At 43.5% G+C, this 13,288-nt stretch overlaps 1 protein-coding gene across 2 annotated transcripts in view; it reads right to left on the reverse strand.

The window, feature by feature from the left end:
• FAT3 (FAT atypical cadherin 3) overlaps positions 1–13,288 on the reverse strand; it is a 646,715-nt gene that overhangs the window by 21,075 nt on the left and 612,352 nt on the right. For both annotated transcript variants that reach the window (XM_025419331.3, XM_025419329.3), the window contains exon 22: positions 7,783–8,251. In XM_025419331.3, coding sequence (XP_025275116.3) covers positions 7,783–8,251 — 469 coding nt within the window. The remainder of the gene's footprint in view (positions 1–7,782; positions 8,252–13,288) is intronic.

Genomic DNA, 13,288 nt, shown 5'->3' on the forward strand with positions numbered 1-13,288 from the left:
TTCTCATTATCCTGGCCTGGGCCCCATTACTGATAATTTTAGAATATCAATAAGTCTGCCATGGTGATACTAAGGGATCTAATGCTGTAGTGGTTTAAAATCACTCTGAGTCATTTTATGAAGGACCACAATAATCCTATGAAGGAAAAATGAAAAGCCCCATTAACATCTCAACTCCATGGTGGTGTTGGAGAGGTCAGTGGCTCCATCAAGAACTTATAACCGGTAAGTGATTGCATCTGAGCTTGAATCCAGACTTTCAGATCCTCAAACATTTCTACAAGATGGTATTGACATTGAAACTTGTCAGTGAGGGAACTTATCACTTGCTAGGAATGAGGAGGAGCTTGTATGTCGACTCCACCACACTCCAGGGAGCTAAGGAGATGAGAAGATGGACAACATCAGATACCCCTCTGGGAGCCAAATCATCATTAAATACTAAGATACTGGCATCATAAAGTTTTTGCTATTCCCAAGCATTACCATATGTTGGTATAGAACACAAATCAAGGAAAGAAAATTTCAAGAGATATCCAGGCATTACCATCTGACCACAAATAAAAATTTAACACTTTGTAAATGTGAAATAAAAACAAAAAGTAGTGGGAAATCTCCAAGTGTGATGAAAAACTGTAGGTTTTTTTCAGGATGAGGGAAGAAGATTAAATAAGGAAATTATTAGTAAGAACAACAGCTTAGGGGTGCCTGCGTGACTTAGTTGGTTAAGCAGTGGACACTCGGTTTGGGTTCAGGTCACGATTTCGGGGTTGTGAGATTGAGCACCCCATCAGATTGGAATCTGCTTCACATTCTTTTCTTTCTGCCCCTTATGCTTGTGCTCTCTCTCTCTCTCTCTCTAAAATAAATCTTTCAAAAAATTAAAAAAAAAAGAACAAAAGCTTATTATGCACTGGGAAAAATGCGAAGAACGTTCTGTGCATTTTCTCATTTAATTTGTGACAACGACCCTATGTTGTAAGTACAATTATTATAATTATTTTAGAAATAAGGGAACTGAGGTTTAAGTAGGATGGTTTGTCTAAAGTTACATAGTCAGTAAGTGGCAGACACCACTTAAAGCAGTTCCCAGGTTAAAACAAGACAATCATATTCTTAGCATTGAGATACATGTTAAAAAAATAATAATGTTACAGCCTTTCTCCCCTGGAATCATGGCACAGTGAGGAGTGTATTTTTAAGCCTGGCCTCAAAGCTGTGCTCTTGTTTACAATCCTTCTAGTTTTAGCAGATGCAGATGGCTTTGAAATCTGCACCCGGACGAACTTAAAATGCCCCCTCCTTCCCTCGTTCAAAGAATACTGCAAACCTATTAAATGCAAAAATAGAAACGGCTTGGGCAATTACAGAGTGAATTTGGGCTGCGTAGGCAAATAATCAAGATCATTTCTATCTTACTCCTTTGACTTATTAGTCTTTTTTCCAACCTCCTTCATCCAGGTAATGGCCTCAACCCTCGGTCCTGCTCTCCAGTGTAGGTGACATGATTCTGATCAGGTTTGGCTGCCTTGATAAGGAGACATCTGCCTGGTGCACAAAGGTGGAAGTAATGACAAATGTGAGCTGGCATTTGGGATCTGAAGTCAGCATCAACCACTATGCTTGCTGGATTATGGATTTCATTTAGAAACCCCGAGAGCGCACATGATCTGGGGAGGCAGCTGTGAGGTGTCAGTGAGGTCTTGGGTCCTTTTAAGTTCTGGCTGTTACCCACCAGCGGGATGTGATCACAGCCGAGCCGCCTGGCCTCCAGGAACCTCCCTATTTTTATCTGGTAATTGAACCTCACTAATACCCACTTCATAGAGGATAATAAGGCTTTTGGATTCATCAACCACAATGTAGCACACAAACATTAGGTGCTTTATTGTTGTAATTATTATAATTACTATGGGTTCTGAAATCAGCTTCATTTCTGTTGCCCATCAACCAAACAACTGAGAGCCATGGGAGTTTCTTACTCTGATTTCTAGGCTGAATATTGGGAAATCCTGAAAGGTCTAGTCTGTGTGAATCTCAATAAGTATGAGAAAACTGGTGGATGGATTATCACACGTGATGCTAATCACAAGTAGGGTGTACTTGGCTGTAGGTCATGGGCTCTGTCATTACTTCACATCTTTCACCATGCAGGGTGCATAATGACCTTTAAAGGTGAGACCTATAACTTTCCCTAGGATAGCTTACTCACATTTCATATATTGTATATTGGGCTGAGCCTCTAGCATTTTCTTTGAGGATCTGGAAACATGCAATGTGTTAACATTAGGCACACCTTAAATTCTCACTATCCAGCATGTTCTTTTTTTTTTTTTTTCCTATCCAGCATGTTCTTTTGTGTTTGCACAGAACTTGACTGCTTTAGGGTTTTGAGATTGTTGTTGTTTTTTTTTTTCTGTAGCAATATCTATATTATTAATGCTGTTACCATAGGGTTTTTTCCAAAGTACCAAAAATAAGGTACTTCCATATTTAGAAGACAGTCACCCAGAAAAAATAATTTTTTTCCCCATAAGCTGCAAAGCTCAGTCAAATTATATATTCAAAGAAGGGTGGCTGGCTGGCTCAGTCAGTAGAGCATGTGACCCTTGATTTCAAGCTTGTGAGTTTGAGCCCTACATTGGGTGACGAAATTACTTAAAATAGTTTTAAAAAATGATGTCCACAGTATATTCACTGGGGTCTGGCCCCTCCCTTCTCTGTCCCACTTTGCTCAGTGGGCCAGTGGGCTGAGCTCCTACAGGAACCCTGTTCAATTCTTTTAAGCCAGCTGTGAGGGGAGGAGGGACACACAAATGTAATCCGCTGGTCACAGAGACAGCAATGGGACCACAGAATTTACTTAAAGTTTGAAGGCCTGAGCTTATCTAGACCTTTACCATTTAGGGATGCAAAACACTCAGTAAAACATCACCCAAAGTATCTTGGGCAGCTTTGTGGCTGAAAATACTTCTATGCCCAACCATTGGCAACATCCAAGAACTTGTTACATGCAACTTATTAGAGGGAGTAAGTAGACACCATCATTTTTCTCTTAGGCGGGGAGAGCTCAGGGGGACCTCAACTCCTGACTGGGAACAAAGTTCAATCTTTACACTGGAACAGTGATGACAAATATAGGGCATGCACCTGACATTCACTTCCTGAACATCCAATGTCTGCTTAACCTCTCCTGAAAATCGCTGACTCACATCCCTGCAAATACTGAGTTTACTGGGCTTCCCAAATGTCCTGAGATGTGCATAGACCTACCTTGGAGGCTTGTTAAAAACAAAGATGTCTGAATTTCATGCTTGCAGATTCTGAGATTCCAATTTGTAGGTTTGGGTATTTTATTCCCCCTAGCCCCCCAAACTTTCACTGAGAGATTTTTCTTGGTATTAAGTTTAGGAATTTGTGATTACGATTCGGTGATCTAGCAGAAGGTTCCTTTGACATGGGCAGCGAGTGGTGGAGGCAAGTATAGAGATTCTCCTTTTCCCTTAACATTCAAGAGACTCTTCCATAACAAGGTTTCATTTTAATAAGGTCCTCAGGTGATGCAGATGCATACCAGAGATTGAAAACCACCATCTATGATATGTGAAGACAAAAAAAACACTAGTTTCCTTAGGCTTTGTGGCAGTTTAGAGACAGAGAAAGGCATCAGTAAACCACCTAGAGATCTTGTTAAAATACAGACTTGGATTCAGTGGGTTTGGGGTGGGATCTGAGTTGCAACATTTCTAACATTTGCAGTGATGCGGATGCTATTGTTTCCTGGAGTACACTTTAAGTAACAGGAGTTTCAAGAGCTCAGGTTGGAGGGGGTTCCATAAACCCAGATCAAACCCTGGCTTCCTCACTTCATTAGCTGTGTGATGCTGGGCTAGTTACTTAACCTCTCTGGCCTGTTTTTAATCTGTAAAATGGGGGTTGGGGAAGGGAAGACTGGTACTGATCCCAGAATATTATGAGAATTGTCACAGTGCATAAGCAATCACAAGGTAAGCACTTATCACAGTCCTGAGCACATAGCCTTACTCTTAGCATTTACCAAGTTTTCACTTTAAAAGTTAGGCTTCTGGTCTTATGCAAAGCTGACAGAATGACTATTTCTAGCATGGTGACTGCCTGGCTCACTGCATTGCTTTGTCAAATTATAGCTTTGCTTCAGCTAGGTTTTTCCAGTAATGGGCTTGAGCTGAGCAGGATAAGGCATGGGGACTGAGGACCCTGATCCAAATTGTGGGTGCTCAGTGGGCTGCTCCCTACCCACGGGGGCTAGATATCAGGGGTCAGAATGGGACGCGGCTGTTTCTTCTCCACGGTGGTTGCTATTTTCAGATCATGTTTACAAAATATATATAATTTCAAGGCTTTAACAAGAGAGAGCCTTCCCTCTGTGGTTGATTTACAGAGCCATATTTACACTCTCATTACAAGTTAGCATTCTGGGCTCTAACTCGCTTTGGGTTCGCATGGCTTGCTCTCGGGACAGCTAGAGTTATAACACTGGTCAAACCTGCTGACCGTGTCATTCCGAGCTAGCAGACACAGCCTCCTTGCCACTTCATACCAAGGGTCTGACTGAATTTGGAGGTGGTTAGAGCAGAATCCTGCCTCTTTGAAATAAAATACCTCTTGCTGTGGATTGCCTGCTTTAAAAACTCTGAATGCTCTGGAACAATGAGCTAGGAAAGCCGTTTGAGAGTGTCTCTGGGACCGCCAATGACCAATACTCCAGCAGTCCTCAGTGGTCGAGGGGGTGATGACACTAAAAGATGTGTTCTGGAATTTCAGAGCAACACAGAGCACAGTGCTCAAACAGCAGCAATATCTTCGGTCAATTACCTCTTGTCACCAGCATTCTCCTGTGCATCGGGTCGCATGGAAGCACCTCACTCTACTCTCTCTAGCCCTATTTGCCTCTTTGAATACTGCCTGCATCTTTGCCTTTGACCTGGGGAAGCAAGACTCCCTCTCTGTGATTAGACACCCCTGCAGCCAGAGGGCGTTGAATAGAGGCATGAATAGTCTTTCATTAATGACTGAGCCTTATGTTCTTTTTAAACCATTACTTACAACTTGGATGATTTTTTCCCTTTCTTTTAAATAACCTTACAATTAGCTGCATAATTTTACAGATAGGAGTTAAAGGCCAAATTATTGGTTGTTTCTTTTCTTGCTTTTATCCTGATACCCTTACTCTTTGGCACCGATTTTGAGAATTCTCAGAGAGGATACAGGGACCTAGCAAAAATTCCTCTTATGTTAACAGATAATAGTGGCAAGAAATTAGAATCCCTCTCCTACCTTTTTTTTTTTTTTTTTAGGAGCTGAGGTCTGAATCCTGATAGCCAGGAGCAGATAGATACCACCTCACACATCAGAGGAGGAGTTCTGTGCTTCTGATTTCCTAGGGGAGCAACAGAAACCCTCTTCTTAGATTTCTGGGTGGGTTGAGGAGTTTGGCAGCCCTGGGTTCAGTACTGTTGTGCATGAGACCCCCAGAGTGCCCCATCTGGATCATGCCCTGCGAGTTGCTGATGGAAGAACCACTGGGCCTTCTCAACTCAACAGAAACAGTAGGCTGGAGAGAAGAGACATGTATAGATGGAAGTGAGAAAAGATACTTTCTTTGTTCAGGAAAATGTGAGCCTCCAGGAACAAAGGAGACACTTGAACTGCTGGGAGGCTCTATCACCTCAGAAGAAAGAACACCTGTGGTGCATCCTAGTCTCCAAACTCAATCAGAGGGGTACCAGGGGCGCAGGAGACAAAGCAGAGTACCAGAGAGTATGCAATCTGTAGGCTAGGTTGGGCCTTTAGGGAGAAGAAAGCAGTCTTGAGGCCGTGTGAAAAGTATACAGCAGGTGGATCCTTAGTGCTGAAACTTGGTTAAACCAAATGAGATTAAAAAAAAAATAGAGGAAAATTGCTGTGCCGATAGGAGTCACACTCACTTAATGAACATACCTGCACTGAATACTTAGCTCATAGATTTCAGGCAATTAAAAAACATTCAAGTGCACATAGAAGAGCAAGATTCCCTGTCTTTTTCCTTAATACAGTGACGATAATGATGATTATTATTTTAAAGATAACCCATCGTGGAAGCCCATAGCTTTGCCAGCAAAAGCAATGTCCTGCCATCGTTAAAAGTATGTTACAATTTGCGGCTCCGTACCCAGCATTTGACATGGAGTGGTGTTCTATTTCAACCCAATTTAATTATATGCTCCTTTTATATATCGTGGATGGCTCACACTAGCAGAATTGTTTTGCCTGGTGAAAAACTGGCCATGACTTGTCATAATGGGCTGGTTTATAGAACCACTGAAGTATAGTTACTGCCCATCATTCGGGAATTATGGCACCATAACAACCCTTTATTTACATATACTGCTGAGACAGTAAAAACAGCAAATAGATTTCTTAAATCGAGACGGTAGAAATTTCCCCCCAGGGCACTTGGCCCTCATTGTGGCAGTAACATATGCAAGTCTAAATAACTTTGGTGTCTGTATTTCGGCAGTGCATCATTTTGTGGACAGTTTATAACATTCTAATAATAAAATGGACTCTAAATTTGGAGTTGGGCTTCACGAACATTAGATGGTAATGCGCACAGCAGAATCTCTAAGTGATTTGTGGGGAAGGTTTAAATTTGCTAATCACACTACTGCTGAGAGACTCTGCAAAGGGGCTCAAGTATGATCAGTGGTTGGGCTGTCGGAAGGCAGCAGAGCCTTCAACTAGCGGAGTGCCTGACCTAGTTTACATTAGCACAGACATGGCATCTGGGGGAAGTCAGAGACTTTTTTATTTTCAGACTCCCAGGACTTAGGTAATCCTGGCTTTTCCCTCAAACAATAGAAACCTTCTATTCCCTTCCCCCGCTTTTTCTGGCTTCCCCTGTTCTTTCTTTCTTCGTCATGATATATGTTTGGGGAAAGAGTTTACTGGCATAAATCATCATGCCCTCATTGACTGTTTATCTGTCCTGAGATTTCATGTAAATTGCCCTCCCTTTATTCCTGACTTTTGACCCATTTATAGAATTGTCATTATATTTATTTTTAATACATACATTGTAAGAGCATGCTTCAAAGCATCTCTATTATATTTCCATTCCTGGAGTGGTGGATTCAACTCTCCCCTCCCTTTAGCTTCTAGTGAAGTTACATGTCTATGTGACAAAGGATTGCATGGGGATATCATGATTGAGACTGCCACCAATCATTCTGCAGTGGCACAGGTGGCTCAAGAGAGTGGATACTTAAAAGGGGGTCCTATTCCCCCCGAAGGCCTGGAAGGGTGTGGAGTTAAAGGGGATGGGGCGGCCGTGATTGCATCTCTGGACTCCTGAAGTGCCCTGTGCCTGTGGGTTGCTGCAAAAGGATGGGTTAAGGGACACCTGGGTGCCTCAGCAGTTGAGTATCTGCCTTTGGCTCAGGGTGTGATCCTGGGGTCCTGGGATCAAGTCCCACATCAGGCTCCTCAAAGGGAGCCTGCTTCTCCCTCTGCCTATATTTCTGCCTCTCTCTCTGTGTTTCTCATGAGTAAATAAATAAAAATCTTAAAAAAAAAAAAAAGGATAGTTTAAATTGTAATTGTCAAGCTCCCGGGCCCCCCTAAAGGTAGTAGGAAGCTCGGCCAGCACCTGGGGTGAATGAATACTCCTCTCAGGGCAGCACCTGGGCTGATGAGGCCTGTAAAAGATCCAGCCCGTCTGCCTCCCACCCCGCCCCTGACCGGCAGGTGCCCGCGGCCACTCACCCCCGGAGGGCAGGCCGGAGCAGCTGCCCCCGTGCTGGCACGGGCTGCGCTCGCAGGCGTCGGGGTAGAGCACGCAGCCCAGCTTCAGCTCGGTCAGGCCCACCACCTCCGCGAAGCTGCTGCGCTTGTTCTGCAGAGGCAGCTCGTTGTTGTTCAGCACCACCGAGTCCAGGCAGCCCTGGAAGCCGCTCAGCACCTGCGTGACCCGCGTGTCGGTCAGGCTGCGGATGTTGTCGGCCTGCACCAGCGCCCCGAAGTAGATAGTACTTTCGGTGCTCAGGGTCTGGAAGTAGAGGGGCGCCCTGCGCCGCTCCACGTAGCTGTCGTCCAGGGACAGGCTCGTGAAATTGCGGTTGAGCTCCAGGAAGACAGAGTGCCAGCTCCCGTCGTTGACGGCGCGGCCCGAGATGCCCAAGATCCCCGGGCCGTTGCCACAGTCCAGCTGGAACCACAGCTTGCCGTCCACGATCTGTGTGGAGAAGGAGCACCGGAGCCTTTTCAGTATGCATCTGGCAACATATGCCTGGTCACCCTCTTCCCACCCTGTCCACAGGGAGGCCCTAGGATGGACCCATTTGCAAGTCTGGTGTGGTTTGCTCGCTCCCCATGGCAGGGCATGCAAAGGCATGCCTGAGATTTCACAAATCTCGTAATTGGTAACATATGCACAGCTGCCTGAATCCACAATTATACTTAAGAATGTTCCTATTCTCTGGATCTTTGCCCTTTGAAAGTTCACTGCCCTATCTTGTTTAGGGATCTCTTGATTCTCTGCACCCTTCTTAGTTATTATTACCACAGGAATGATTTCTGTGAACTTGATATTTATTCCCAAATATTTATTGAACATCTACTATGTGCTAAGCAGTGTTCTAGGTGCTATGGAGACCACTGTGAGCAAAAAGAGTTATTATCTCTGACCTCATGGGGCTTATGTTTTAGCAGGGGAGATTGCCATAAATCAAAAAATAAACAGAAATACAAATATACCCACAAGTAAGTCCGTGTGAATGTGCTATAGGGGAGAGAAAGAAGCCAGGTAGAAATAAAAGATATCCTACTTCCCAGCTTCATATATATTTAAGATTCTAAATCCCTTCTATATTAAACACTAGCATATTTTTAAAATGGTTCTTTAGGACTGCTGCTCATCACTCAGATTAAGATGATCTCACAAAGCCCTCAGGGCTTGGCCATTTGCTTAGAATGCAGCTATGTATCTTCAATGACATCTGACCCCCCAGAAGGATTTTTTGGTTAACTGTTCACGCCTCATAGATGCTCCCAGCCCCTCTTCTAGGGTCACTACAACAGAGACCTGCCTGCTGCTTTGATTGCAGTGGCGTAGGGAGGGCATCCAAGTCTGTTCCAGGAGGCTACCTAACCCCACGGGGACATTAAACTCAGAAAGTGTGTATTGTTGAGTGATGGTGGCTGGCCAAGAACTGCTGGCTAGGGACTGGTCCCCCATGGAGACCTGGATTCTACTGTTGCTGAGGAGATGTGCTGGCCTGTGGTCCACCCTCATCTGTATTTCTCAGAAATGCAAGGTGGCTTGAGGATCCAGGGAATGATGCTGGACCCTTGTCTTGCCAACAAACGGATCTTGGGCAGGACACGATTAACAGCCAGAGCCTGTGAAACGGAAGGTACTTTTCTGGTCTCTTTGTGTGACCCAGCAAAGGGATCTTGGGGAGGCCAACATTTGAGTCATGCAAGGGCAGCAGGCCTTCCTTTAAGATCTGCTGACATCAGGAGTCCTGTGCCAGAATCTGGGCAGAGAACACAAACTTGTGGAGAGAGGGAAGGGACCACAGATGTTCCAGATCTCTAAGAGCTAACGAGGTATGTCAGACAAATTCATAGAAACAGACAGACTCACTCTTTCCAAAACGTGTTTGATTTCGGACAGCCTGATAAGGATTTTCACGATATCACTCATTCTCATGAATGGGAGCATTTCTCTACCTCTGCCTCCGTATGTTGCACAGACAACTGATTCTTAGGGACTCCCATTTCTGCCTCTGTGGATTCTCTAGCACCTTCTCTTCCTGCATACAAAGTTTATGCCATGAAAGCACGTGTATAAGGAAGGCAGGGGGCTGCGTGAACAAGGCAGAGCCCTGGGGACATACAAATGAAGACTCTAACTCAGGCTTTGTCATGCCACACCCAGGTGACCTGAAGAGAACTGGTTAGCCTCTCTGGGCTTGGGATCCCTGATGCGGTGAGCAGAGATAACTGCTGTGGCTTATTTCACAAGGAGCCTGTGTCCGTTGCAGAATGGCTAGCTACCTCGTACATAGTACATGCATACTCCACTCTGAAATCCAAGTGTATAAATGTAAAACGACTGGAGGCAAATATTTATGTTGTTTTCTGAGAGCTTTCATATGGAATCTATGCTGTTGCCTTGGTCATTTTTTTGGTTCAACCAAATGGACTGAATGGATATCGCAAATCATACCAGTATATTTGCTCAGGAACAACTCCTGGGTAATATCCATATTTTTATTTCAATATAAGCAATAAAATGATCGAATGTGACTTTGGGGAGTTCCTTCCTCTGGCACAGTCCATCTGCTGTTATGCTCCGTGGCTACAGAGTGGTGTCCCCAGACTATCAAGGAAGATCTGGTGGCAAGGGTGCAATTCATCTGAGGTTTTATAAAATGATGTATTCAATTAATATATTACTCGGTCCATTCCCCTCTCCAACCCCACTCTCTACCTCTGGGGATAACAACCAAGTCACTAAAATCATCTGGGAGAACTGATGTAGCTCTAATGTACCCACTGACATCGCTGTTCTGTAACTAAGAAACATAAATTTATACCGGAATGACACTGAGTACAGGTTAAGTTTGCTTTTCTGTTGAGAAAAGTTAACAGCAGCAACCTGCTGAATGAAGAGGAAGCCTGGTGTCTAGACCATCCTTAGCCTTTGGAAAACAAAAGTGATTTGTATCCTCAAAATTCTAGGAGTTTGGAATTCTAAGTCTTGGTTAGATGACACACCACAGTGCTGATGTAAAAGGCAACTTTGCAAAAGTTAATCTTTTCCTATCTTGCATGCATATGATGCTGGGGAGACCAGAGAAGGCTTTGATGTCTGAGTCTGTTCACAATGGAAACTCGTGCTCTGATCATATTTATTTTTTCTCTGTCTCCAGAATAGGGTTGACTCAGTTTGAAAGGATTTCTCTTTTAAGGGGACAAAGCTTTCTCAAGTCAGAGGGCAAGCTATATTAATTGAAATTGTACTGTGCATGAAACTGTAAAAAATTAAAAAAAAAAAAAGTCCATAGCAAAGACCTGAAATGGTATTCTGGGTTGGGGGAGGCAGGTAGGCAATTTGTTCAATGAAATGCATAATTCACAGAGCATGGCTCCGATGTTACAAGATATTTAGGTTTTGTCTGAAATCAGTGATGCACTTTAACCTGGATCTTGAGTGGCTTGGGGCTCAGAAGACAAGATATCAGAGCTACAAGAATTCATCTTGTAGGAAAGTAGGATTTTGAGTGAAAAAGTATAAATGATGGCCCAAAGTCTTACTGCTTCAGATCCTTGGTGCGTGGTGCTAGCAAACGCACTAAAGCCCCAAAACTTGTAAGAGGGTTATTAAATATTCTTTGTAAAGGGAACTTTTTGAAAACCTGTTTTCAAGGCTGCCATCAATAGTTGTCTGGCTCAAAAAATATACCTTAGGGGTGCCTGGGTGGCTAATTTGGTTAAGCACCTGCCTTCAGCTTAGATCATGATCCCACGGTCTTGGGATGGAGCCCCGTGTTGGGCTCCCTGCTCAGCAAGGAGTAGGCTTCTCCCCCTCCCTTTGCCCTACCCCTTGCTCTTGTGCTCTCTCAAATAAATGAAATCATTAAAAAAAATGCCTTAAATGAATACATTATCATCCCAGTTCTCCAAACCTCTTCTTTTGATAAACACTTGTAGTACTCCTGACTGCTTGCTTCCTTCAGAGGGCCAGATCCACTGCTGACTAGTTATGTTGGGGCAAGCCCACAGATTCTCTCTGAACTTGTTTCCTCACAGGCAAAAAAGGGGGAACTCATATCTAGGCACAGGAGAGTGAGAGTAAAAATATATGCATGTATTTTATAAAGTACTTTGTAAACTTTTAGGTATTTTATTATCATCATATTGCAAATATTATAAGTTAACTCACTTCTCAGGGATACTCTTACACAGATCCTTGAATCTCAGGAGAGCTTCCTTGTTACTTTTCTATGTTGGAAAGATCCGGCCACTCCAAGTGGGCTGTTTTAAAAGCTAAATGAGCTTTCCCTGACCATCTTCTTTTTTATTCCTGGGGTTTTAAGTTAGCCATGTCTGAGAATCATCAAAACGAAGCCATGTGTCATCTATAACTTCCCCACAAAATGAAATAATGACATTTCTAGATTAACAAGCTGGGACTTTTTGTGCTTTCGCTAGGATATTGGGCCCAAAAGACCGATACAGGGAAAAAGTCATAAATCTCTCTCAGTGCTATGACGGGTTTCTTTCACAGGTTTGAGAAGAGCCACAGAAGCCATTCCACCATTTTTATTCTTGTGTTGGCTTCCAAAAAATTCAGAGTCATGGTTTGTGTTCAACTGACACAGCAACCCTTGGTCTAGATTTTTTAAGGATGATATTTGCTTTTCCCACTGCCTTGGTTGGGTCTCAACCTTTTATTTTCATCTTAGGGATGCTCTGATCTTATTGCACTTCGGTGTTTATGGTAAGCCTGGAATCTCTTCTGGAAGAAGATGGGGTACCAATGGTCGATAGAGGAATGAGCACCTTCACTGTTGCTAAGAAGCAATGGGGCTCCGTGTTCACAAGTATTTTCATTTCTTGAGGTCCCATGCAATTCTGCAACTGTCTTTGAGGGCTGCCCTTTACCCCTATAGATCATCTCAAGGACTTTTTAGAGAATGTACTCTAACTGGGAAAATATAAACAACCAAGAGGTGCAATTTAAACAAAGCATTTCAGTGTAGTCGTTGATAGTCGTTGAACCTGAGTACAAGGCACATACTGTACCTAAAGCCAATGAAATTAAATCTTGCATGAGGCTGGAAATGTTAAGCAAACAGATTCAAATCCCCTAAGTGGATATTCCTGGCGACTGTAGAAGAATATCTGCAGTAGTTCAGTACAGCTGTGTCCTGCTTTAGGCAAACTCAACATATGAAAAGCAAACTCAGCCCACAGACAGATTGGGGGTGATTATTCACATCACAAAGGGATTAATGGAAGGGTTCCTTCAAACAGCAACCAACCATCGTTTATTAGAACTCCATTTACAGAGATTCAATTTACACAACTTTCAGAAACACGTTTGTTTCGTGAAATACAATATACCTTAGGAGCTAGAGCTGCCTAAAAGCTTTAATTATTCCTCTTTTCCATCCCCAGGGACCTGCACATTTTAGACCTTTGCCAACGAAGTGTCAGATGACAAACTCCATTTTAGGCCCTGGCCATTCAGGTCCAGTGG

Source organism: Canis lupus, chromosome 21 (assembly GCF_003254725.2).
Source record: "Canis lupus dingo isolate Sandy chromosome 21, ASM325472v2, whole genome shotgun sequence".
Classification (NCBI taxonomy): Eukaryota; Metazoa; Chordata; class Mammalia; order Carnivora; family Canidae; genus Canis; species Canis lupus.